Source organism: Strongylocentrotus purpuratus, unplaced genomic scaffold (genome assembly GCF_000002235.5).
Source record: "Strongylocentrotus purpuratus isolate Spur 01 unplaced genomic scaffold, Spur_5.0 spur5_scaffold_1, whole genome shotgun sequence".
Classification (NCBI taxonomy): domain Eukaryota; kingdom Metazoa; phylum Echinodermata; class Echinoidea; order Camarodonta; family Strongylocentrotidae; genus Strongylocentrotus; species Strongylocentrotus purpuratus.
In genome coordinates, this window is record NW_022145594.1 from 3249060 (window position 1) to 3273713 (window position 24654).

At 38.8% G+C, this 24654-nt stretch overlaps 1 protein-coding gene across 1 annotated transcript; it reads right to left on the reverse strand.

Moving 5' to 3' along the window:
* Window positions 1-15852: 15852 nt before the first annotated feature.
* On the reverse strand, window positions 15853-24075 carry LOC115920855. The gene is made up of 3 exons (XM_030977510.1): window positions 24006-24075; window positions 18933-19098; window positions 15853-16198 (listed from the first exon to the last, which is right to left on the reverse strand). The coding sequence occupies exons 1-3, from the start codon at window positions 24055-24057 to the stop codon at window positions 15868-15870; spliced, it is 549 nt and encodes a 182-aa protein (XP_030833370.1). The 5' UTR covers window positions 24058-24075; the 3' UTR covers window positions 15853-15867.
* Between the last annotated feature and the right edge of the window lie 579 nt (window positions 24076-24654).

Sequence of the window (24654 nt, forward strand, 5' to 3'; positions counted from 1 at the left end):
CCGAGATGCATGTTTCTTTTTTTTGTTGGGGACGAATAAGAAGCTGGTTCCCGAGCTGACGTCAGAGGGTCAAGTGACACTCCGACTTTGTTTGGGGAGACTTTTTGTGCGAAGGGCGTATTTGGCTGAGAAAGGGTAAATTTTCAATTTGTAATAGCTTGTGAAGTTAAAATGGGATTCTTTCCGGTTTTTTTTGGATGGGATTATATTCAGAAAACAAATTATTAACAAATAAATTCACATCTTTGCAGCATTTCATAGGACCTTTAATATCAAGGTGCATGGACTTCCCCTTTAAGTATGTTGTGATCTTCCTACATGTGAATTTATTTTAGAGCATTCAAGTTGTAAAGCATACAACTGTTTACATGGCGCTCCCCGCCCACCCTCTAGGTTTCCACAGTTTAATAGTTTTCACACTTAAATGCTTTTGTTATTAACACTGCTGCTGCCTTTAATAGTGGAAAGACCATTGATAAGAGTTGCATATCTGGCTTTGAAGGAGGTGGATGTGAGTCCAATGTAGAGTTTCTCATCGTTGGGGGTCACAACCTTAGCTTCATAGACGATATTTTTGGTTGTGCATTTTCCTGGGAGGGGGCAGCCGTCTTTCTTTCCGCAGTTGCAGGTTTCTGGGTCTTGGTTGGGGTTGCGGTTGATGACTCTATTGTTGTGGGCCTTGGTTATGGTTGCTATATACACCTGTATATATATATATATATATCATCAAAAGGAATATTTAAGTGGTCTTATTCTTTACGAGTTACTATGCCACAACATTCACTCTTGTTTAAATTGTCCCGATCTGGTGTTGGGTCGATGCTTCCAGATCTTCTTGGGTGCAAGGGTCTTTGTGTTCTTAAATATCCCACATGTAATCTTTTAGGAAACTGAAACCCAACAAATTATAACTGATAGCCTTAATAAAACAAGTCAGAGCTGGTCAAAAATATCTTGAAATTACTCCTCAGTATTTGATTACTTAGCAAGGAAAAAAATCTCTCCATATTTTGCAGTTTCCTTGCTAGCCATGCTGGCATGAGAGTTGCCATTTTGATTAAAATAGTGATGTCATAGTAGTACAACTTGTAAGATACCCTCTGGCCCATACACCAGTGGCGTAATGTACAAAAACGTTTGGGGGGGGGGGGCTGACAAAAAAATCTGCATCAATCCACTCTAACATGCAGGCCCCGCTGAACGTTTCTCAAAGTGGGGTCTAGGGGCAAAGCCCCGGAGGGGGTCAAGGGGCGGAGCCCCCGAAGCTCAATGGGTATGGGCGTCAGTGGCGGATCCATGAATTTCTTATCGGGGGGGGGGGGTAGGGCACAAAATGGCATGGGGTGAAATATATGTAAAACGATAAAGCGATAGAACAAGGCTTTAGCGGCGAGGGAGCGGAGTGACCAAGCGGGGGTACTTCCTGGAGTAATATGACGTAAAATTGCTTTCTCCTACCCCTTCCAAGAGTAGGGAGCTTTTGCAATTTGAGAACCACATTTGGCGCATTAATGTCCACACGCTCATCCTGGAAAAAAACGAGGCCTTCTGATTAGTTAGAAGTTAGAGAAAAGTGATCTGTCACGTCGTGAGACGTTGCATACGCTTTGATGCCGCACAATGCACAAAGACGGTGGTCCGGTATTTCACCAGTAGTACTTGCAAAAATTATCTTGAGTGTATAAACTGTGTTGTATCAGGGGTGTCGCTAGATCTTTTTCAGTGGGGAGGGGGGGGGGGGGGGGAGGGTGTTGAGGCCACCGATTACCGACAAAACGAGCCACCAATTACCGACAAATATATTAATGCCAATGTCCAAATGTCTACAAATGTAACCCTATAAGCCCGGGGCCAGGAGCTAAGTTATTTTTCAGTTTTCCCCATCTCGCGCAAAATGCGGTACCTTTGACACGTCATTAAATTATTGGAAAAAGAAGACGATTCGTCGGACCATTCTCGACTCTTAGTTCTTGTTTCGCCCCTCCCATGCAAAGCACAGAAGCTTTGACGTTTTAATAAATTATTAGAGAAAGAAGACGATTCGTTGTACCGTTCTCGACTCTTAATTCTTGTTTCGCCCCTCCCGCGCAAAGCAGAAGCCATGACGTTTCATTTAAGTATTAGAGAAAGAAGAGGATTCTTGTACCGGTCCCGACTCTTAATCCTTGTCTGAATTTAGTTTCCTCCCCCCACCTCCCGCGGAAGCTATGACGTTTTAATAAATTATTACTCTTAATCCTTGTCTGAATTCCTTTTCGCTCATCCCGTGCTTTGCGAGGGAAGCTTTCACGTTTCATTAAATCCATAGAGATAGAAGACAATTCGTTGTATCGTGTTCTTGTCTGAATTCAGTTTTCCTCCTCCCGCGCGAAGCGCGGAAGCTTTGACAATTCATTAAATTAATAGAGAAAGAAGACGATCCGTTGTATCTTTATCGACTCTTAATTCTTGTTTCGCCCCTTCCATGCAAAGCGCAGTATCTATGACATTTCTTTTAAATATTATAGAAAGAAAATGATTCATTGTACCGATCTCGTCTCTCAATCCTTGTCTGAATTTAGTCCCCCTCCCCCTCCCGGGCGAAATGTCTGAATTCATTTTTGCTCAACCTGCGCAAAGCATGAAAGCTTTCACGTTTCATTAAATTTATAGAGAAAGAAGACGATTCGTTGTACCGTTCTCAACTCTTAATCCTTGTCTGAATTCAGTTTCACACCCCCCCCCCTTGCGCATAGCGCGGAAGCTTTGATGTTTCAATAAATTTTTTACTATTAATCCTTGTCTGAATTCATTTTCGCCCAAGTTTCATTAAATTAGTAGAGAAAGAAGAAAATTTGTTTTATCGTGTTCTTGTCTGAATTCAGTTTCACACCCCCCCCCCTTGCGCGGAAGCTTTGTTGTTTCATTTAATTATTACTCTAAATCCTTGTCTGAAATCATTTTCGCGTTTCATTAAATTATTAGAGAAAGAAGACAATTCGTTGTACCGTTCTCCACTCTTAATCCTAGTCTGAATTCAGTTGCCCCCCTCTCGCGCAAAAAGCTTTGCCGGTTCATTAAATTATTAAAGAAAGAAGACGATTCGTTGTACCGTTCTCTACTCTTAATCTTGTCTGAATTCAATCTCCCCACTAGGCCTCTTAACGGTATATGTGCAGTGTTACATGATGTAAGTATGGAATGCTCGTTCACAGATCTGTGCATGCTCAGCCCGAGTGGTGGGTAGCATGTGCTTGTCACAGTAGCTTCTGGAAGGAATTTTTACTAGTTTTACTGACAGTGGCCACTATAAGGCCCCTTAGTGACTATAAAAAAAAACATATGCTCTTCCTGGCTATTTTGGAATGTGTCAGTTTGCAACAGAAATGGAGAAACGCGCATTTTGTTGAAAATCATGTGATATCACGAACATATATACATAAGTTGTATATGGAATTGAAAATAAGACATGGTTCAATTTTATTTTGGGGGGCTGGCGCCCCACCAAGCCCCCCACCAGTATGCCAGTGCTGTACACAATGTAGGACACTCACATGTGAAATACATGACTATGGTTTCCGAAAAACAGTCTTTATTGTAATGCATTCAAATAAATGGATGATCAAATTTTCATTTTGAACAGTAATCTATGAGAGTGTAGGCCTATGGCGCCTGTGGCAAACAATAGCTCTTTACAAGTTTTTCATCCAGGCCTACAAGCACCACCGCCATCCAGCTAGGCACCATATTTAGTCATATCATTCTGTATATCTATACGCCGAGGTTTCCTTGGTTAATTTAGGAAAATGCAAATTTAATTATTTTTAGTTGTTTGATATCATCACTCAGTCTGATTTGATTTGAGATATATCACATTAATGAAACATTGTATTTAAAGACCAAGGTTTCCTTGGTTTATTTGGGAAAATGCAAAACTAATTATCTTTAGTTGTTTGATATCACCTGCACCCAGTCTGATTGTATCTAAATGGTATCTCTAGATAATAGTTTCAGTGTTGATGCAACTTTATCATGAAGCTAGCTAGATTAACCAAAATTGTCTGTTCTGAAATAATTTGACAGCCAGGCAAACAATCATGTTAGCGTCCAAAAATGGGGTTCTAAGACATCTCCTAAATTACGTCTCTGCTCACTGATGTAACAGTTTGCTCTCAAAATATGTTTCTTTCAAAATACTTTGGTTGTCAATCAAACTAAAAAGTACATGTGTAAGTCTAAATCAATTTCTTACTGGTATTTAGACTATATAGCCTTTACACTGTTTCATTAATGAGATATATGAAGGAAGAGAGAGAAAGAGAGAGGGTGTTCAGGAAATAAATATATGGTACATTCTACTTTTAAAAAAAGTCAAGGGAAAGACCATTAGAGAGTGAATTCATGGTCTCATCAAAATAATAATCCAATATTGAAACATCATTATGATGAGAGAAGATAGGGACAAGGAGAGGGGAAAAAGACAGACAGAGACAGAGAGAAAAATGAAGGTATAGCAGAAAATTTGTTTAAAAGTTTTAACAGGAATACTTTACAATTCATTACATAGTGCAAGCAAGAGAAGTAACAATAAAACCAATGGTTATCACACAAAAATCTAAAAAGAGTATTTGTACCTTTATGTGGAAATTAACAAGTTAATATTCATGGAGGATAGATTTTTTAAAAATATTCTATAGTTTTAAGTTTATGTTAATATCAATGAAACAAATTAAGTTGGCATCAAAAAATCTTCTTACATGTACCTATCTTTTAGATTAATTCAAACATTTCAAATATATGTTTATATGATCATAAACATCCTTGATCTGGGAGTGCCGTGTTTAATTAAGATACAAGAATAAAAATATAAAAAATCACTTCATGGTGTGACAAAATCAATGTCAATAGTGATCCCATGGACAGTATCGCTCGCAGGTTTGATTCCGTGAACAAAATCGCCATGAGACTGCCTTCGTGACAAAATCAAATATTTGGAAAGATTTCGTGACGGAATCACACATGTGTCAGGTATATCGTGCCCCACGGAGCATAGTTGGGAGTGGAAGGGGGGTGACATGAAAATGTTGACATCTAGTGCAGTGATCTTTGTTTGGTTAATATTCTTAATTCAGGGTTTCTTTTATGATTGACCTAGGAAAAGGATAGGCGAAACCAAAATAAAACACTTCTATCAAAATTGATGTGTAAAATTGTCACATCTGGCATTTTACCTCTGATATTTTAACCTCTCACAATTTTTCACCAAATAATTTTTCCTTTGGTAGTTGCTAGGGAGGGGGGTAAATTGTCTAAAAGGTACAATGTAGTTCTCCAGATACCGTCTATTAAAGTGATTTAAATCGTGCAAACCCTGCTACCCAGGTACACTATAATCATATACTCCTCTGTATTCATCTAATTATTGTACATATACATGTATTTTAACTGTTGTTTGTGTTTTGTGATGTAAAATTTAACATCTTCCATTTTGTAAATTCCATAGAGGGGACAGAATCGACTAGCAAATACATGTACTATTTTCTGGAATTTCATGAGTTGACCATTGTGCCCTTGAACTTTGACCTATTTACTCCAAAATCTGATGATATTGTCCTCTTGTGGTGGTAGTTCATATCTCAAGTTGGTCTTGAGATAACACGTTAACGAGAAAGTGGGTCGAACGGACGGACAGCCCAAGACCAACATAAAGCATCCAGCAGCACCATTGGTGGGCGAAGGCATAAAAATGATAATAATAAACGTTTAACTTTCACGAATATAATATTTCTAGTACATGCCCAAACATGTTATACAATCCTTAATCCCAAGTTGTAAGTATTATGCAAATACTCTTCTTGCAAAAGCGAATGTGACCATTACTAAAAAGCATCAGAGTCCAAAATAAAGGCAAGAAGCACTCTCCCTTATCATTTCTTCCCATTGATTGTAGTCTAAAAAAAATGAGTATATTATTGTTATCTACCCAATGTTTTACTACCCTGTGACGTATCTTGCAAAGTCCCCTCCCTTTGACTCTGTAATAACATACTTTAAAAATGTATGATTTCCCTTAAGGATCATACATTCACCCTAAATATAATTATTACAAATAAGTTTTTATGCAACCTCTGTACGAAACAAATCTATTCCGTCATCAATAACAAAGAAAAATGAAAGTTTTATGAAATTGTCTGCAAAGAGCAAATTGGAGAGGAGCTCTAATACAAGATACATCACAGTGTTACAAATTTGTTTTTCATTGAGCTTAATGATTTTTTTTTTTAAATGACAACATCAAAAATTCATAACTTTTGTATCTTAAATCAGATATTGTTCAAACTTTCACCAACGTTTCTTTTATTTTTTTGCATTTATTAAAACAATCTTAATATCAAGGTGGACTTCCCCTCTAAGTATGTTGTGATCTTCGTACATGTTATTTTATTTTAGAGCATTCAAGTTCTATAAGCATACAGCTGTTTACATGGTGCTCCCCGCCCACACTCTAGGTTTCCACGGTTAGTTTTCACACTTGAAACAATGCTGCCAACTTAGTGAAAAGACCATTGATATAATCTTCTGTACAAAAAACAGCATATATGAGATATTGAAAGGAATTAAAGAAAACTAGAAATGCCATCGTCTCAGAACGTTGTGCGTGCAATGACGCCATGTTTTTACGTGCCAAACGAAAGAGCACCTTTCGGACTAGTTACGGAGAGTATGAAGTAGCATTTAATGTCATGTTTGACCGATTTTAAAGAATGTGCCTGTAAAATGTCAAGAAAAATAAAGATCGCTCTGGGGTCCAGAAGCGTGAACCCTATTTGCCCCATAGACAATGCGTGTAATGCATGGGCGGAAAACATACAGGATCTGTATTATGACCGGACTTTAATTGCTTTTTTTTCCTCTCTCTTTATGTCTCTTTATCGGACGTTTTTGATGTCATTAGAAAGAGAATTTCATGGTTGTTATTGTAAACAACTCTCTTTTGTTCTATGATAATCCTATCGAAACATGTGATGTAAAATAGATTTATAGGACAAAATGGCGTCTTAAATGGCCCCCTTGACCAATTTTAAAAATCCGGCTTCAAGGTGCCCTGCATATTGCAACTCAGAATGTCGCTGCAAAATTTTAAGGAAAGAAAAAGACGTTTAGGGGGCGAAAAGCAGTCTGAAAAAATGACATAGCCGATACGTGTTATAATTGGGCGGAAACTCGGCGGAATTCGTATAGTGACCCTTGTTCAAATGTGATTTACTCAAAATTTTCAGTGTGAACATATACCATACTTGGTATAATTCGAAAGGCCACTTCAGTGCGGTCAGTTTGAAACCATTGTCATCTGCGCAAAACGTACTGCACGCATCAAACGCGCTATTACGTAAAGCATAGTAAATTCATCATTTTTGGCGATAACTTGGCAAAGAGGGCATTACAATTTACTAAACTGAGCAGACAGTTGACACGTATATGGATACATGTGTCTGCCAAGTTTCATTGGTGTAGGTATAAAGATCGCCAGTTTAGTGCAAGTTGAAGTTATTTCTCAATTTTCTTGAAAACTGCATATTTGGAGGGCATTCTTCGCAAAGTCGGTCAGTGTTAGAGTTTATAATTTTGTATATGGCTGGAAAGGGCATATCTTCAAGTATCTAAATCCAAAAAAGGGTACGGGTCTGCCAAGCCATAATGGAGATACGGCCACAGGAAGAAAGCCAATTTCCAGAACTTTAGAGGGCGCTATTTATTTTTTGCATAGCCATTGGAACGTAAAATTTGGCATGGCTATGTGCAATGATGAGATAAAGATACTGCAAGAAGATGAGACAAAACGGAATTGGTAACAGAAAGTAATTGCAATTTTTAGATTTTTAGGGGTCAATTTGTCAAGAATTTGAGAGATTTTTGACGGAGTCGGTTTTAGATTTGAATTTTGAGTTAAGATGGCATTTCGAAGATCAGGTCATACATCACAGATGAAAGAACATCTATTTCATAGACTATCTAGAGGAATTTGTTAGAAGTGTGTAAGATCTAGGATCAGGGTTGGGCGGTAAATACCGATAAATACCGTCCGGTAAATAAGATGCGCGTACGGTAAATATGTAAAAAATGGGAAATATGATTTTAATTCTCTATTTATTAATAATTTTACTTGTTTTTAGCCTCATAACTGAAAATATTGTTCTGAAATAATTAGCAGCACAATATTTATACATGTAGTAGGAACACACAAACAGATTTATAAAATCCTCACTGCATACAAAATTTTACACATCCAAACAAATGGCATTTTGTGCATATGCTAATTAATAGGTATTCATGAATATGGTAATTAGCAACTGGGAACCAAAACCTTCATCCAAGTTACTTTTATTGTAAAGTTTAAGATATTTAAGATATATACAAAATCGGGCAAGGAATAAGGAAGTTAAAGCTTTTTGAAATGACTAGTCACTAGAGGGCGATATTCCATTTGATGACATCATTTGTTGACAACTCTCCATGCCTTTTGTACATCAAATTTCATGTTTTTCCTCCTTTCTTGTGATTGAGATAATAGAATGCAAAATGATATTCTACTTCACATGTTATGAAATCCGATCAAGAACACAAATAAATAGGAAAAAAACGAAAGACTTGTGAAATTTGATGTACAAAAGGCATAGAGAGTTGTCCACAAATGATGTCATCAAATTGAATATCGCCCTCTAGTGACTAGTCATTTTAAAAAGCTTTAACTTCCTTATTCCTTGCCCGATTTTGTTCAATTTTTCAATGATTTTATTCAAATATCTTAAACTTTACAATAAAAGTAACTTAGTAGGAAAGTTTTGGTTCCCTTTAATGAAGAACATCATATCTAGATTAGGTGTATATTTGGTATCTTTTTCCTGTATTTTTTTTCCAGCATTACATAATTACAGACATAGACAAACACACGAACAAACACACACACACACACACACACACAAATAGTACACACAAGAGCAACCATACTCAACACCATTGTTATTATGTTCAAAATTGGATAATCCCTATGAACAAGTGAGTGGAAAAATATATTTCCCGGTATTTCCTGGTAAAAGTGGTAAATACCGGTAAAAAGCGGTAAATACCGGTAAATACCGCTTATTAATTTCCCGGCGTCCGGGAAATAAGCCTCCGAAGCGGGAAATATGCCAACCCTGTCTAGGATAGTGGAGATCGAAAGGAAGATAGAAAGGCCTTAAAATGGACCAGAAATGGACAAAATGGCGTCTGGACGGTTATGTATGAGTGATTTCGAAAATCGAAGAATGTAGTGACCTTGATGAGATGTTAGAGACTATGCCTTTGAAATTTGAAAAAAAAAGAACATGAGGAAAGCACCTAACTAGGAATAACAAACACTACGTGCGAAACGAAAGCGATTTCCTGACGATAAGGAAAACAAGACTAGAAATGCAATCGTGTCACAACGATGTGTGTGCAATGACGCCATGTTTCTACGTGTCAAACGAAGGAGCTACTCTCGGACTATCCAGAGCAATATGTTAGAAGTTTGTAGCTTCTGGGATAGTGGAGATAGTTAGGGTGAAAGAAAGGTCACCAAAACGGCCCGAAACGGCACGCATGAGGGTTTCCGGAGAACAAAAAATTCAGTGACCTTGAAGGAATGCTAGAGACTACGCCTACAAATTTTGAAGGGAATTGGAGTAGAGGAAGTGATCTAGCTAGAAAGAGCTCGCAAGCACTGCGTGCAAAACCAATAGGACTTGGTGCATGATGAACATGTTGCAACGCGTGTTTTGGCATACTAACACAACCGAATAACTGTCTTAAAAAATGACGCCATAGCCGAAACATGTTATAATAGGGCGGAAACTCGGCGGAATTCGTATAGTGACCCTTGTTCAAATGCGATTAACTCACAATTTTCTGCGTGAACATATACCATACTTGGTATAATTCGAAAGGGCACTTCAGTGCGGTCAGTTTGAAACCATTGTCATCTGCGCAAAACGTACTGCACGCATCAAACGCGCTATTACGTAAAGCATAGTAAATTCATCATTTTTGGCGATAACTTGGCAAAGAGGGCATTACAATTTACTAAACTTAGCAGACAGTTGTCAAGTATATGGATACATGTGTCTGCCAAGTTTCATTGGTGTAGGTATAAAGATCGCCAGTTTAGTGCAAGTTGAAGTTATTTCTCAATTTTCTTGAAAACTGCATATTTGGAGGGCATTCTTCGCAAAGTCGGTCAGTGTTAGAGTTTATAATTTTGTATATGGCTGGAAAGGGCATATCTTTAAGTATTTAAATCCAAAAAAGGGTACGGGTTCGCCAAGCCATTATGGAGATACGGCCACAGAGAGAAAGCCAATTCCTAGAACTTTAGAGGGCGCTATTTATGTTGTGCAAAGCCATTGGAGCGTGAAATTTGGCATGGCTATATGCAATTATGAGATAAAGATACTGTGAGATTTAGATACAAAACAGTATTTATATGAGAAAGTTATGGCAGTTTTAGAATATTTAGGGGTCAATTTTTCAAGAATTTGAGAGATTTTTGACGGAGTCGGTTTCAGATTTGAATTTTGAGTATGAAGATGGCATTTTGAAGGGCAGGTTTTATGTCCCAGATTAAAGAACATCTCTTAGACTATCTAGAGGAATTTGTTAGAAGTTTGTAGGATCTAGGATAGTGGAGATAGGAACTAAGATAGAAAGGCCTTAAAAATGGACCAGAAACGGACAAAATGGCGCCTGGACGTTTACGCATGAGTGATTTCAGAAAACGAAAAAGTAGGTGACCTAGATTGGATATCAGAGATTACGCCTACGAAGTTTGAAAGGAATCGAGCAAGAGAAAAGGACCTACATTAGATAGGAATAACAAGCACTACGTGCAAAGCGAATGGGATTCCGGACGACAAGAAGAAGAACCAAGAATATTAATAAGAAGAATGTGAACGAAAACAAGGCAATGACGAAGGTCGTCATTGCAAATATTAATGGGGCAGAATGTGAACGAAAACATCTCAATTGTGGATAAACTGCTCACCTTTGATTCTTTTCCTTTCCTTGCAAGTGTTTCAAAAAAATGAAGGTGGAATGCAGCTTCGTTAACAACAACTTTCTTCAAGGATGGCATAGAGCATATCATCTCTGCCACATCAAGTGACATAGTAGGTCCACAACCTCTATCAATATAGAGTGTAACCTGGATAAAATGACAAAGTGATTACTGATGGGATGCAGAATATAGATGTTCACTTGGATGTAAGCCATACATGAGTAACCTACATGAGCCGTTGCCCTAAATGTGCTGCTAGAACTACAGAGAGTAAGAAAGAAATGGAAATAACTAAGGGTACAGGCTGAATAACAATTGCCATGACATTTCATATCAAATTCCTATTTTTGCGACAGTAGGAAAATCTCATCTTAGTTCACCATGTAATAAACAGAGAATCTGTAAACAAAATTAATGGAGAGTATAAGTCTAAGAACAGGTTTCAAAGGAGATTATGTAAGTCTACACCATCTGGTGTCTCATACCTTAATCATTTATAATTGTTAATAGGAATAATATCACTTAATTAAAAGGGTGGATACAGAGCAAAAATCTAGGCTCGCAAAGAAGAAAAATGTTGATACCCCCTGCATGAGCACATACATGTTTTCAGTCTACCCAAGGGAGAATGAAACAGGACATGGATTTGATGAATTGATCAAAATTAATCATGTACATTTATGTTAAGAGTTGTAAAATCAATAACACCAATTTTACACAGGGCCAATAATATCAAACAGATTCCTTTGTGCCCTCTGAAACATTCAAAAATCACGAATTGGGATTTCAATTAGGCAAGAGAATGTTTCTGGAAGGGATGAAAATGTGCAAATTATGTATGAAGTTTCCTGTCCCCAAATCTCATCTCATCTAAAAGGTACAGATGCAATGTGTACATGTACATGTATATATTATGTACCAGTACAAAGATTTATTGTAATTAATTGTCATCCTCGTCAATTGATGCCTTGTAAATTTGCTTGTTCTGAATTCTTTTTCTTATTCCTCTTCCACCCCAATCACATTCATTTTGCATGCAGCTAGTGCTTGTTATTCCTTATTTTGTCCCTTTCTCTATCCCAATTCCTTTCAGATTTTGTATACATATACATGTATATGCTTTACCATCTCATCGTGTGCACTAGCTGCTGAACTGATTGTCCAGGCGCCATTTTGACCGTTTCGGGACCGTTTACATGCCTTTCTTTCAGCCTACCTATCTCCACTATCCAAAATGCTACAGACTTCTAACAAATTACTCTACATAGTGCAAGAGTTGCTCTTAATCTTTACCATACAAATGGCCCTTCAAAATACAATCTTCATACTCTAAATGTAAGACCGAAATCGACTCTTTCAAAAATCGCTAAAGTTCTTTAAATATTGACCAATGAAAAAGAAAAATTACCTTAACTTTGTCATATCAATCTCTTTCTGTCTGAAATATGTACAGCATCTTTATCTTTGCATTGCACATACATCTATTTCTCCTGAATTTCACACGTCAATAGTCATGCATGATTTGAATAGCATCTGACAATGGATGTTTATGGGGCCATAGCTCCATCATGCCTGAATTTATCAGTACCCTTTTATGGATTTAGATACTTCAAGATATACACTTTTCAGCTACAACAACAAAAAAATTCATCCTACCACTGACCGACTTTGCAAAAAATTGCTCACGAAAACCATACTTTTCAGGATAATTCCTTAAAAACTTATGAAACTTAGCAGACATGTGTAATCGTGTATCAAACTACTTGACGGCCGATTGCCAACTTTGGTAAAATTTCATGACGTTGATCATCCCTAGGTTAATCTTTAAAATGCTGAATTTGCTATGCATCACATTATAATGCGTGACATGCATGTAGTACCTTAGTGTGGATGACAATGGGTTAAAATGACCACAATGGAATACCCTTTCAGGTGGTTCCATACACAGTATATCATTTGTTCACTCAGTAAATTTTGAGTAAATCAAAATTGGAAGTAGGTCACAATTCGGATTATGCAGGGTTTCTGCCCAACTGTAACACGTATCGGCTATGAAGTTAATTTTCAGACTGATTTTTGCCTCTTTTGGCTTTTTCTCTATCTTGAAATTGTATTGAAAAGTATTTTCTGGGTGGCCAAACTCTGGGCATGTCTCATAGCCCAATTTAGAAAATCTGTCATCCGGAAGTTTTAGATGCCATGTTATATCCTGCATTACAATGTATCGCTCTATATGCGTCATGTATTGGTATGTTAGCATGCAAGGCCATATACCGGTACATGTACTTGTAGGCCAAAGCATATACAGTGTATGGAAGAAAAACATACGTGCGCAATGACATGTGCCTTGTTGTGTGTTGTGTTCATTGTACATAGGATCATTGATCTAATTGCTCAGTTTATTTATCTGCTCAAAAAATAGAAATGCGGGAATCAATGCATGCATATCATCACCGATTGCAGTTCTAGTTTTAAAATTATTTGTTTAAACCTCCTTGATGCACCCTTACATAATTATACTCTTGTACAGTAAGAAAATTGCAAAAAGACGTAATGTAAAAAAATGGATGTACTAATTTTGTTTATCAAACTATGATTAAACTTACCACATGTGGTCCAACGAATGCATAACCAGCTACAGTGTGTGCTGTCATGCCACTGTATTCATGTATGTACAGCTCAATCTCCTCTGATGAAACCCTGTCCCTCACCAAGGCTGCTACATCTGGGTCCTGACTCTCAAAGGCTACATCAACAATGAAAGGTAACTCTTCATCTCTGCCCAATGAACTCATGTCTATTCCTTGAAGCATAGACTTCATTACATGGGTTGCAATACTTTTGTTCTGTGACACAGTGAAGTACAGGAGATACCTAAACTCCCCCTTCCTTGGCAGCACTACTTGCTCAATCAGCCTCTTGAATTCATTACGATCTGATTCATACAGGGAAGCAAGATGGACTCCAGCCATGTACTCCTGAAACAGTTTGTGAGGGAAGAAGACTGGCAATTGCACATAGGAATTTCCCTGATGTATGTCCATGCTAGTGGTAATTCTGTCCTCCTGAGACAAAATCCCAACCCTACAGGCAGTGTCCTTGGATTCTGGGCATATTTCGAAATCATCTTCACTGAAAACCAAGGTATTTTCTAGCAAACCATTGAGGGCCTGTTTGGCAATTGGTCCGAGGAGCTCATCAATTTTTTTCAAAGAGGCAAGAAGTAAGGGGCTGCCTACTTTATTCACCTTTTTCTGAGCATAATGTTCTTTTAGAAAGGCAATCATTGTTTTGAATATTTGAGAAAAAGTTTTCAATGATTTCATTTCCTTTAGTTTTTGCTCACCAAGTTCTTTCCACATAAGACACAACATGGCTACATATATAGGATAGTGGGCCATGTTTTCAGATATGACATCATTCTCACGGGTGAACTGGATAAGCTGGTTTGCTTTATCCTTATTGATTGGAAAATATTTGTGAATGTAAACTGACAAATTCTTTCTGTTGAAACCCTCAACATGAATGAATGTGTAGAGCTTCATTAGATCACCATCTGATCTAATCTCTACTGCCCTCCAAGGGCGAGTGGTAACCAAGACTGGGCAAGAGGCAAGTTGATCTGAACAAAGAATATCTACAAGTCTAATATCACCAGTCTCAGATGAGCTTCCACATGCCCCTGAAGAGTTGACACTTGGCTGTGATGGCCTAAGTTGAATTTGATCAGCAGACTGTGATTTGCAGGATTTTGGCTTCATGATTTCGCCACTGACTTCGTCTAGCCCATCAAATGCGATGAATACCTTGTCAGGATTTGACTGAATATAGTCACTAATCTGAGAAACCGTTGCTGGATTGTTTTTGGCCAGAAAAGACTTTGCAATCTCGCCAATAGTGTGTTGCTTAAATTCACGTAGAGGAACAATCAAGACCCACACAAAGCGACTGAAATGCCTCCCTTCAATCCAGTCCCAGGCAATCTTAGCACAAAATGTAGTTTTTCCAGCCCCTGCCTCTCCCTGAACCATGATCCGCTTGGGGAACTCTCCATTGACTTTGAGATCAAGGATATCATTGTAATCTAGCATTCGTTTCTTTGTCCTATGTTCTTCTAGTAGGACAAGATTAGTATACATGTCTTGAAACTGCACAGTGGAAGCAGGATTGAGAGGATCAGCTCTGATCTTACAGACAGTTGACCTGTACTTGAACTTGAAATCATTTGCACACTGCTTAACCAGTCCAGGAGAAAGTGGTTTGGTCTGAGATTCAGCTGAAGGAGGTTTGGTCTGTGATTCGAGCAGTCTTGATTGCCCTCCTAAAAATACATAGATAATCCATATTCCCATGATTACACATAAACATGTATTTTGATACATCTGAAAAGATTTTAAAGGCATGAGGCTAATAGTGTGACCTACAAATACGTGCATGCACTCAAGTAAAGACACTAAGTCCTACATGTTTGTCTGAATTTGTATGAAGTCATGAAGTCAATTATGCATCCGTGCATGGGCAGATGCATAATTATAGTTATCATAATTAAATGACGCAAAAGAATATAATTTGTTTGAAGAACGTGTACACATAAAGAAAGCTGACAAACATTAAATTCTGCCGTCACTCAAAGAACTGGTGTACAGAAAATATCTAAAATTAATAAAGTTAAATTAGTAAATTATAAAAACATACATGGGGCCTGAAATATTTGACACTTCTGTAAATTGTGGCAAATGTACATGTATAGAACACAGAGCATCATTCACTTTATCTAGATGGTAAAAACTGACTTTACTTTTATGCAATGTTTTCTATATCTTCTGTTGACATAGCAAGACTGCAATAATTAGTATCTGTTTACCTGTGCTGTTTGGTTCATTGAGTAATCTGTCTGATAAGCCACCCAAGTCAATCTCTCGTAGTTTGTCTGCCAAAAGCTGCCGTTTGTTTGAGTGTGGAGGTTGCTGCATGACATTCCATTTCATGAATACATCAAAAAATGCATTGGTATGGCTATTTGACTTCTGAATCAGGATGTTCTCTAGCTGAGCATAGGAGAAACCTAGAGATGTCCCTACAGCGTTGTAGTAAGATGGTTGGATATCCTTGGCCAGCTTCAGGAACTCCATGTCACTGACAGTACTGTAAAAATGAGTAATAAATCAATTGGGTACAACAGGATGTTAGTTAGAGAACATCCTATTGCCTGAGAAAATTTCATGTGATACTCAACAATTTGTATTACATACATGCTCGAGCATGCAATATATAACAGCCTAGGGATATCAGAATATAATGCCTGTGATATTAACGATTGAAACATAGTGCCCCAAGTTGCAGGTCAAGGCAATATTTTTCTCACGAGGGTAATTATTAAAAAAAAAGCAGAGTTAGGCAGTACCGGTAAATACAATAATGACGATGATGATAATAATAATAAGAAGTAAAGGATTACTTTACTACTTGTCAAAATACTGATGATTTTTAAATGTATATTAATACAATTGATGATGATGATGACGATTATTATTATCATTATCATTATTATTAGTTATTCAATTATCATCATCATTATTGTTAATATTCTCATTATTATTACCTTTATCATCATAATCATAATCTGTATCATGCAGAATATATGTAATCCCTATAAGTTTGTTCTATAAATTGATGATTTCAAGTGTCACTTTCTCATTCATGACTGACCATTGTGTGGTTTGCCTTGTTTAACCCTATTTAGCCCGGGGGGGGGGGGGGGGCTTTAGAAGCCCCCCCCCTCGACATTTTTCGCGATAATTTTTTAACGCAAGAAAATCTTGCACTGAAATTTTGTGACTTTTTTCTTTCGAGTCTTGCGCATCTTTTGAAAGAAATTTTTCGAAAATCGGACCTACCGTTACAAAGTCACGTGTCCTTTTGTCTTTGCATGTCAGCCCGAAAATCTCATTTTTCAAATAAAGAGATAAAACATTGGTTATTTGGTCTTGTTTATAGTTAAGGTGTTTATTTTTGGGGTCAAAATAGTTGAATTATAGTTGGAAATGAAATAAAACAACAAAAACAATAAAATACATAAGTTAAAAAAACAAAGAAATACATAAGAAATTATCAAAACAATAGATAACATAAGGAATAACCCTGGTTTTTCAATTTTTGTGTTGTATTATTATTCCAAATGGTCTAACAAATATATGTAGTGAGAAAGAATGTTTAAATATGAATAATGTCTGATATATGGGCAAAAATGTGAATTTGATGACCTTGCTTGCATAAATTACCATAAATATGCAAATAAGTGAATTTTTCAAAAAAATTGAAATTACCATAGTATTCTATACACTTCACTTGACATGTATGCAAATTTTCGGGCGAGATCATAGGGGGGGGGGGGCCTTAGAAGCCCCCCCCCCCCCCGGGCTATGCAGTTTCAAAATAGCCCGGGCTAAATAGGGTTAATACCCCTCCCTTTCAAACTGGCCTAATTTTCATCGGACGCATCCAGACGCATCCGATGAAACGGCCACTATGAATGCTACAGAGGAGAAAAAGCTGATTAAATAGCTGATGAAAAGAAGAGAAATAGGCGATTAAATTCTCCTGCTCAAGAGCAAGAGATATTCTCATTCTATCGGTGTGACACCGATGAAACAGCCACTGTGAATGCGTCCGGGAGAAAACAGTGATTAAAACAGCGATGAAAATGGCCTAATATCGCAGTTTACGCGCGTTTCACGTAACCATGCAGCTGTGTTTGTTGACTTTTTGTTGAACATGCTGCATGCCAGCTAGATGGGGCGCGGGCTTAATAATTACGTAATAATTCTTCACTTCCGGCAAGGGGTCGCCACAGCGAGTGAATTTCTCCGGCAGAATGAAAGCGACAGCAGGGAAAACGGCGGTTTCACCTTTGTTTACATAAGAAAAATTCAGTCAGTATTTTCATCGGTGTGACTCCAATAGAAGCCAGTTTGAAGGCAGTATAGGAAGGTTGAGTTTTGGGAAAGGTGACAAAAATTGTGAGCTTTTTCACACTTATTATGTTTGTATGGAAGAGTATCATAGAACAAAATCTTCCCTGAAAAACACAGCTCTTCAAATGCCCTCATTTTTTTAAAATGACAAATATTTTGTTTTTGACCACATGCACTTTCCTGCCGCCATGTTTGTGGAGTCCCAAATACGGTACACATTTCTGTGTCCAGCTAGTACATATGACTTTTAGCAAGACTGGGCAAAACTATCATTCTGACAACTCCAATACCTCACAGTATACTTATGTGCTACATGATCAACTTTTCCTATCGCTTCCACACCATTTCTTTTGCAAAGCAATCACGGAACTATAGGTCCCTGTTTCATAAAACTTGTTATCAATAAAAAATGCTAAATTTCTATGACATTCCTGATCTTAGGCTCTCAGCAGAACAAATGCCACAATAGACCAGTTCACGGTTAGCACATCTCTGCAATGGCCTAGAATATCCACAGATCTTCAAAACATGAAGAAGTCCCACTTTGTACATTTTGAAATAATCAATCCTACAGCGATGGAGGTGCTACATAAATAGCCTTTGTTTCCCCTTTTTAAAAGAATACTTCCACCTGTGTATCCTGGAGTGCACTGCTTGTGCATAAATGAATATTGATTACATAACTTCCTTGAGCACGTATCCGGTATTTCGTCTCCCTATTTTTCACAATTTGTTCTGCAATAACCTTTATCTGCTCTTGCTCAGACTGCAACCGTGAACTGGCTTATTCTAGTAGCTTATAAAAGTTATTGTAACTTGTTATTGATAACAAGGTTTATGAAACAGGGCCCAGAACTCAACGTCATTGTTAACCCTAAAGGCGCTACTAGTAGGCCTATGCATACCTTGCTGCAGTGTTAGGACCTGGATTGGTTTCAATGTCACCAGATCTCATCAAGAGGATCAGGAGCAGATAGAGAAGACAGAATCCATCCATGGTGTAAGATGTCCTTCTCACTCTACAGAAATGTAGTCCTCTGGAAAATGGTGATATGACACGGGCGACAATATCTGAAAACAATATTTAAAAATATAGATACAGTCAAACCTGTCTATAGCGACCACCTAAGGGAAACACAAAAAGTGACCTTTGTAGACAGGTGGTCTTTGTAGACAGGTTCCTTTTAATAGTACATGATTCAATGAGAAACCATTTTCAAGGGAAACAACAAATGTGGCCTTTGTAGACAGTTGGTCACTAAAGCAGGTTTGACTGTATTACGTACATAAAACAGATGGAATAACTATCCTTCAGAGTTTCAATTCACTACATCTATTTAATAATAGCTTAAGGTTTTGGGGGCTTTACTTCAACCCATAAACTATTTCGCCCCCGCCTCATGAAGCCCGCCCTTGGGAAAAATGGCTGGGACCAGCCAAGAAGCTGTGCCTCACAGGGTTACTATTCAAGAAATGCTGTATTTGGGCAGAAAAACAATGATTTTGTGATTTTTTTTTTGTAGTCGCCAATCAGGGCACCCAGGTTCCTTTCCCAGCATGCAATTAGCGTCATCATGTATTGCACGGTCTACACCATATAGAGTAAGACCGCCAAACTTCTGACACTTAAGACAAAACGGGGGAAAACAATAAATTCTTTTTTAATTATTGAAAGATCAAATATACTATTATTGTGCAAATACTGTTTATGTATATCATGTAAAAGAAAATTAGTAAAGGAAACGGAAAACTAGAATTATTTACTTACCCGCCGAACCTGTTTTCATGCCATGGTTCGGACGCACTTGCCAAGCTTCGGACGTTCATGTGTAGCGCACGTATAGCGCACGTATAGCGCGCGCGCTAAAGTGCGCATTCATCGGAGGTTTGGAAACCGGATCAAAATCGTACGACGGGGGTAAGTTTGACTGCGTTGATTTCATGAAAAAAGGTATTATTTTCTCGTTTTGGGTAGATTTAAGTTAGGTAGAACTATCAGAAAGGTGTTTTTCACAACACTCGTACAATATTTTGGTGCTGAAATCTTACGAAAGCGCTATTTTTTCGTAGTCAAAATGACACTCAATGTTGCCTGTCCGAAGCTTGGAAGAGCGCCATCTTTTGGTAGGGGAATCTATCTAGAACCCCTAGGTCCGTGGTAACGGCCGCCATTAGAAAATGTTCGCCATAGAGTGAAAAAGTATCTCATAAGCTCCCATAATTTTGGCAGAAACCACCTGAAATATGCCAAGGATTTGTTTGTAATCGATATATTGGAGGCTCTACACCTTAACTCCCCCGTTAAGGAACTGTAAAAATCGAGGTAACCTGAAATCTGTCTCTGAATTCGATGTTTTTTGTGAGTTTTGCAGACGGCAACCTGCCCTAACTTTTTGTACTAACGATATAGGTTAGTAGTAGTATCAAATGCATGCAAGTTACCCGCCTGAGCTAGGCTCATATTTTGCGTTCGAGCCGTTGAAGTAATTTTGTTCGAAGTTTGGCAACGTCCGAAGTTTGGCGGTTTTACTCTATAGAGATCCTGGGAGTGCAGTCAAGGACTCTCGACCCAGCAGTGCCAAGAAGAGGCACAGGAATGGAATCAATTTAATAGATAAATATTTGTTAAGTGCCTCGTTACAAATTATTTCATTCACCGGTTACAAATAATTTTATTTCAATAGTGAGAATGTGAATTGCATACATTATAGTTGTCGCTCCATGTAGGTAGGACAAACATTATTTCTTGTCCTAACAACATATGGAATAGTCTACATGCAATTTGCATTCTGACTATCACTATGAACATGACGGACAAAGAAAGCGGACATAATTTACTGTTCCTCATTCTACCCTCAACAATTGCTGTGGTAGACAAAGGAACATCCCTTCACTGCTATTATGTAAAAATAAGAAGCACAGGTGAATACATCATACATGCGACACTAGCTGTTCTATTAAATCAATGCAGCCGCACACCGCGACGCACACACGATACATGTATGTCTGTCTAATTCAGATTCCAACTTCCGATCACCGCTGTGCCTGTATTCGGCCAGGCGAGCACCCGGGAGCTCCGGCGTGGGATACCTGCTCCGCCCGCTTGTGCTATACATCAGCGCAGAAACGCACGGCGCGCGCGAGCGCTTCCCATTGACTTTGTACATGCGGCCGTAAACTGAAACGCTCGGCCGATAACCGGCTCCAAAACAGTGAAAATTGAAATGAATATTGTCATGGCAATTCGTGATTTTTTTGGGGGATTCTTTTTTTGTTTAAATAATAATAATATTTGCTTCATGATTTGAACAAGAAATGATAATAAATAGGAAGTAAAGAGTCCAATAAATAGGATTTTGTCTTAAGTGGCCGAAAACCGGGTACTTTACTCTATATTTTTGTAGTGTGGCGGACACGATTTTTGCCACCTTGGCTTGACACGGAATATTTGTCAGGATGCCCCGTGTTGGCCAGGCGCTCTCCGTCCGTTTGGACAAAATATATGCCCGTAGCTTAATGGCTGGAGTTATTTACTGCTCACACGTATCTCAACAATCATTCGTCCATCGACTGCAATCGGTCACCTAAAAACGTCTTGAGCACATCATCAATCAATTGAACATCCCTCGAGCAGTCAATCATGCTTTGTCAATACCTGTTACTGATTCTCATCCATTCGTCTAACTACGGTTTCACTGCTCCAAGAAATCAGACCAATCACGAGTAGTATGTGGAAAGTCTTTTAATGCGAACCAACCAACATTCAGGGTTAACTCAGCACAAGTACAAGTGTAAACTAGATGTAAGACTCAACTATCAGGCCAACTATCAGGCCAACTATCAGGCCAATTATCAGGCCAATTATCAGGCCAACTATCAGGCCAATTATCAGGCCAACTATCAGGTCACCGAGGCTGGCCTGTATCGGATACAGTGCAGTGGAAAGCCCTAGATGCACAACCCTGACCATCGTAACAATTTCCCTATACATAAACGTGTAAAAGAACAATTATGTCCTCGTTAGTAAAACAACACTTCAACACAATATTTCTACTAATCCCATAAAATCTTCACATATAATCTTCAGTATAACCCCTTATTCCTGATTAGATCACTACTATACAAGTAATATCCCCAAAAGAAACATGATAATTGCACCAACATGATCAAAATATGTAATTTATGCTCATTTTCCTTCAGTTTGGTAATTGCTAAATCAACGATGCACCATATTGCTATAGCGCATGCTCGACAATAGAAAATGCTTAACCTTCGTCCAATACTAAAACCCTGATTTGTTACACGATTCCCTTCCCTCCCAAGCTTGGTCCCCAAGCTAACTTATCTATAACTTATGCAACAACAACAAATCATAACATGTTATCAAAACAATTCAAAACTAAAATCCAAGTCTTTTCTGACAGTTCAAAATGGTTCTTTCCAAAAGTGTTCAACTGTTCAAAAGTTAGTTCGTTTCCTTTCCTTCTAGATCTAGGCATCCCTGGGCTCATTGTTCTTTCTCTCCATTGTCGTTCCGCACTTCCGTCAACTCGACCAGCTGCAACACCGTCAATGCTACCTCCCGTCGTCCCCAAGCTCCGTCAGCTCGACCAGCTGTGACGCAGTCAGTCTTACTGCCCGTTGTCCCCAAGCTCCTTCAGCTTGACCAGCTGTGACGCGGCAGTCTCACTGCACGTCGCCCCCAAGCTTTATCAGCTCGACCAGCTGTGACGCCGTACGACCTACTGCCCTTCGTCGTCCCCCAGCTCCGTCAGCTCTACCAGCTTGTGACGCCGTCAGGCCTTCTGCCCGTCGTCCCCCAGCTCCGTCAGCTCTACCAGCTTGTGACACCGTCAGACCTACTGCCCGTCGTCCCCCAGCTCAACCAGCTGTGACGCCGTCAGTCTTACTGCCTGCCGTCCCCCAGCTCCGTCAGCTATACCAACTTGTGACGCCGTCAGACTTACTGCCCATGGTCCCCCAGCTCCATCAGTGCTACTGCCGTCGTCCCCTAGCTCCATCAGCTCGACCACTCCACGCCATCAGCTATCCCACTTCTGACACCATGTGTGGCGGACACGATTTTTGCCACCTTGGCTTGACACGGAATATTTGTCAGGATGCCCCGTGTTGGCCAGGCGCTCTCCGTCCGTTTGGACAAAATATATGCCCGTAGCTTAATGGCTGGAGTTATTTACTGCTCACACGTATCTCAACAATCATTCGTCCATCGATTGCAATCGGTCACCTAAAAACGTCTTGAGCACATCATCAATCAATTGAACATCCCTCGAGCAGTCAATCATGCTTTGTCAATACCTGTTACTGATTCTCATCCATTCGTCTAACTACGGTTTCACTGCTCCAAGAAATCAGACCAATCACGAGTAGTATGTGGAAAGTCTTTTAATGCGAACCAACCAACATTCAGGGTTAACTCAGCACAAGTACAAGTGTAAACTAGATGTAAGACTCAACTATCAGGCCAACTATCAGGCCAATTATCAGGCCAATTATCAGGCCAACTATCAGGCCAATTATCAGGCCAACTATCAGGCCAGCCTCGGTGAGGCTGGCCTGTATCGGATACAGTGCAGTGGAAAGCCCTAGATGCACAACCCTGATCATCGTAACAATTTCCCTATACATAAACGTGTAAAAGAACAATTATGTCCTCGTTAGTAAAACAACACTTCAACACAATATTTCTACTAATCCCATAAAATCTTCACATATAATCTTCAGTATAACCCCTTATTCCTGATTAGATCACTACTATACAAGTAATATCCCCAAAAGAAACATGATAATTGCACCAACATGATCAAAATATGTAATTTATGCTCATTTTCCTTCAGTTTGGTAATTGCTAAATCAACGATGCACCATATTGCTATAGCGCATGCTCGACAATAGAAAATGCTTAACCTTCGTCCAATACTAAAACCCTGATTTGTTACAGTAGTAAATACACTAACCTTGTTTCACTTCAGTCTGATTATGTTTACAAAAGCAGCATTTCGTCGACATACGTCAATCTAAATCTACTGCAACTGAAGAAAGATCCAAATATTTAATAAGATCAATCACTGAATCGAACTCGAAAGCTAAGCGAGGTGGCGTGGCAATACAGGACGTGTGCACATTTCTGGCAGAAAAATGGCGATCACTGAGCGCGCGAATGAATGAGGGGAATCCCCGGCTCTTTTCAGCAATGTTGTTGTTGGGGTTTAGATGGCGCTCTTCAATCTTGACAGATCTGCGCCAAGGCGTTCCTTCTTTAATGCAGCATGTTCATCTTTTCGAACTTGATCTCATGGCCCACTTTTACTGATTGGGGGGGGGGGGGGGGGGGGGGGGGGGTCTGTCTTTCCAGACTTCTGTTTTCGAGTCATGACTTGGCTCACCTGTCTCAGCGAAGTGCTACTGTGCAAGATTAATTATATTTCATTTCCCTTCACCATTTAAATCGTGCATTTTAATCATAAGGATGTAGCCTATAATCCTTATGATTTTAATACTGATGATATTCAAACATTTCAATTTCAACAACAACAACAACAACTTTTCAGAAAGATATCTTCTACGCTTGCGCGGGGTACACAGCTATATAAGTGCAGACAGTTC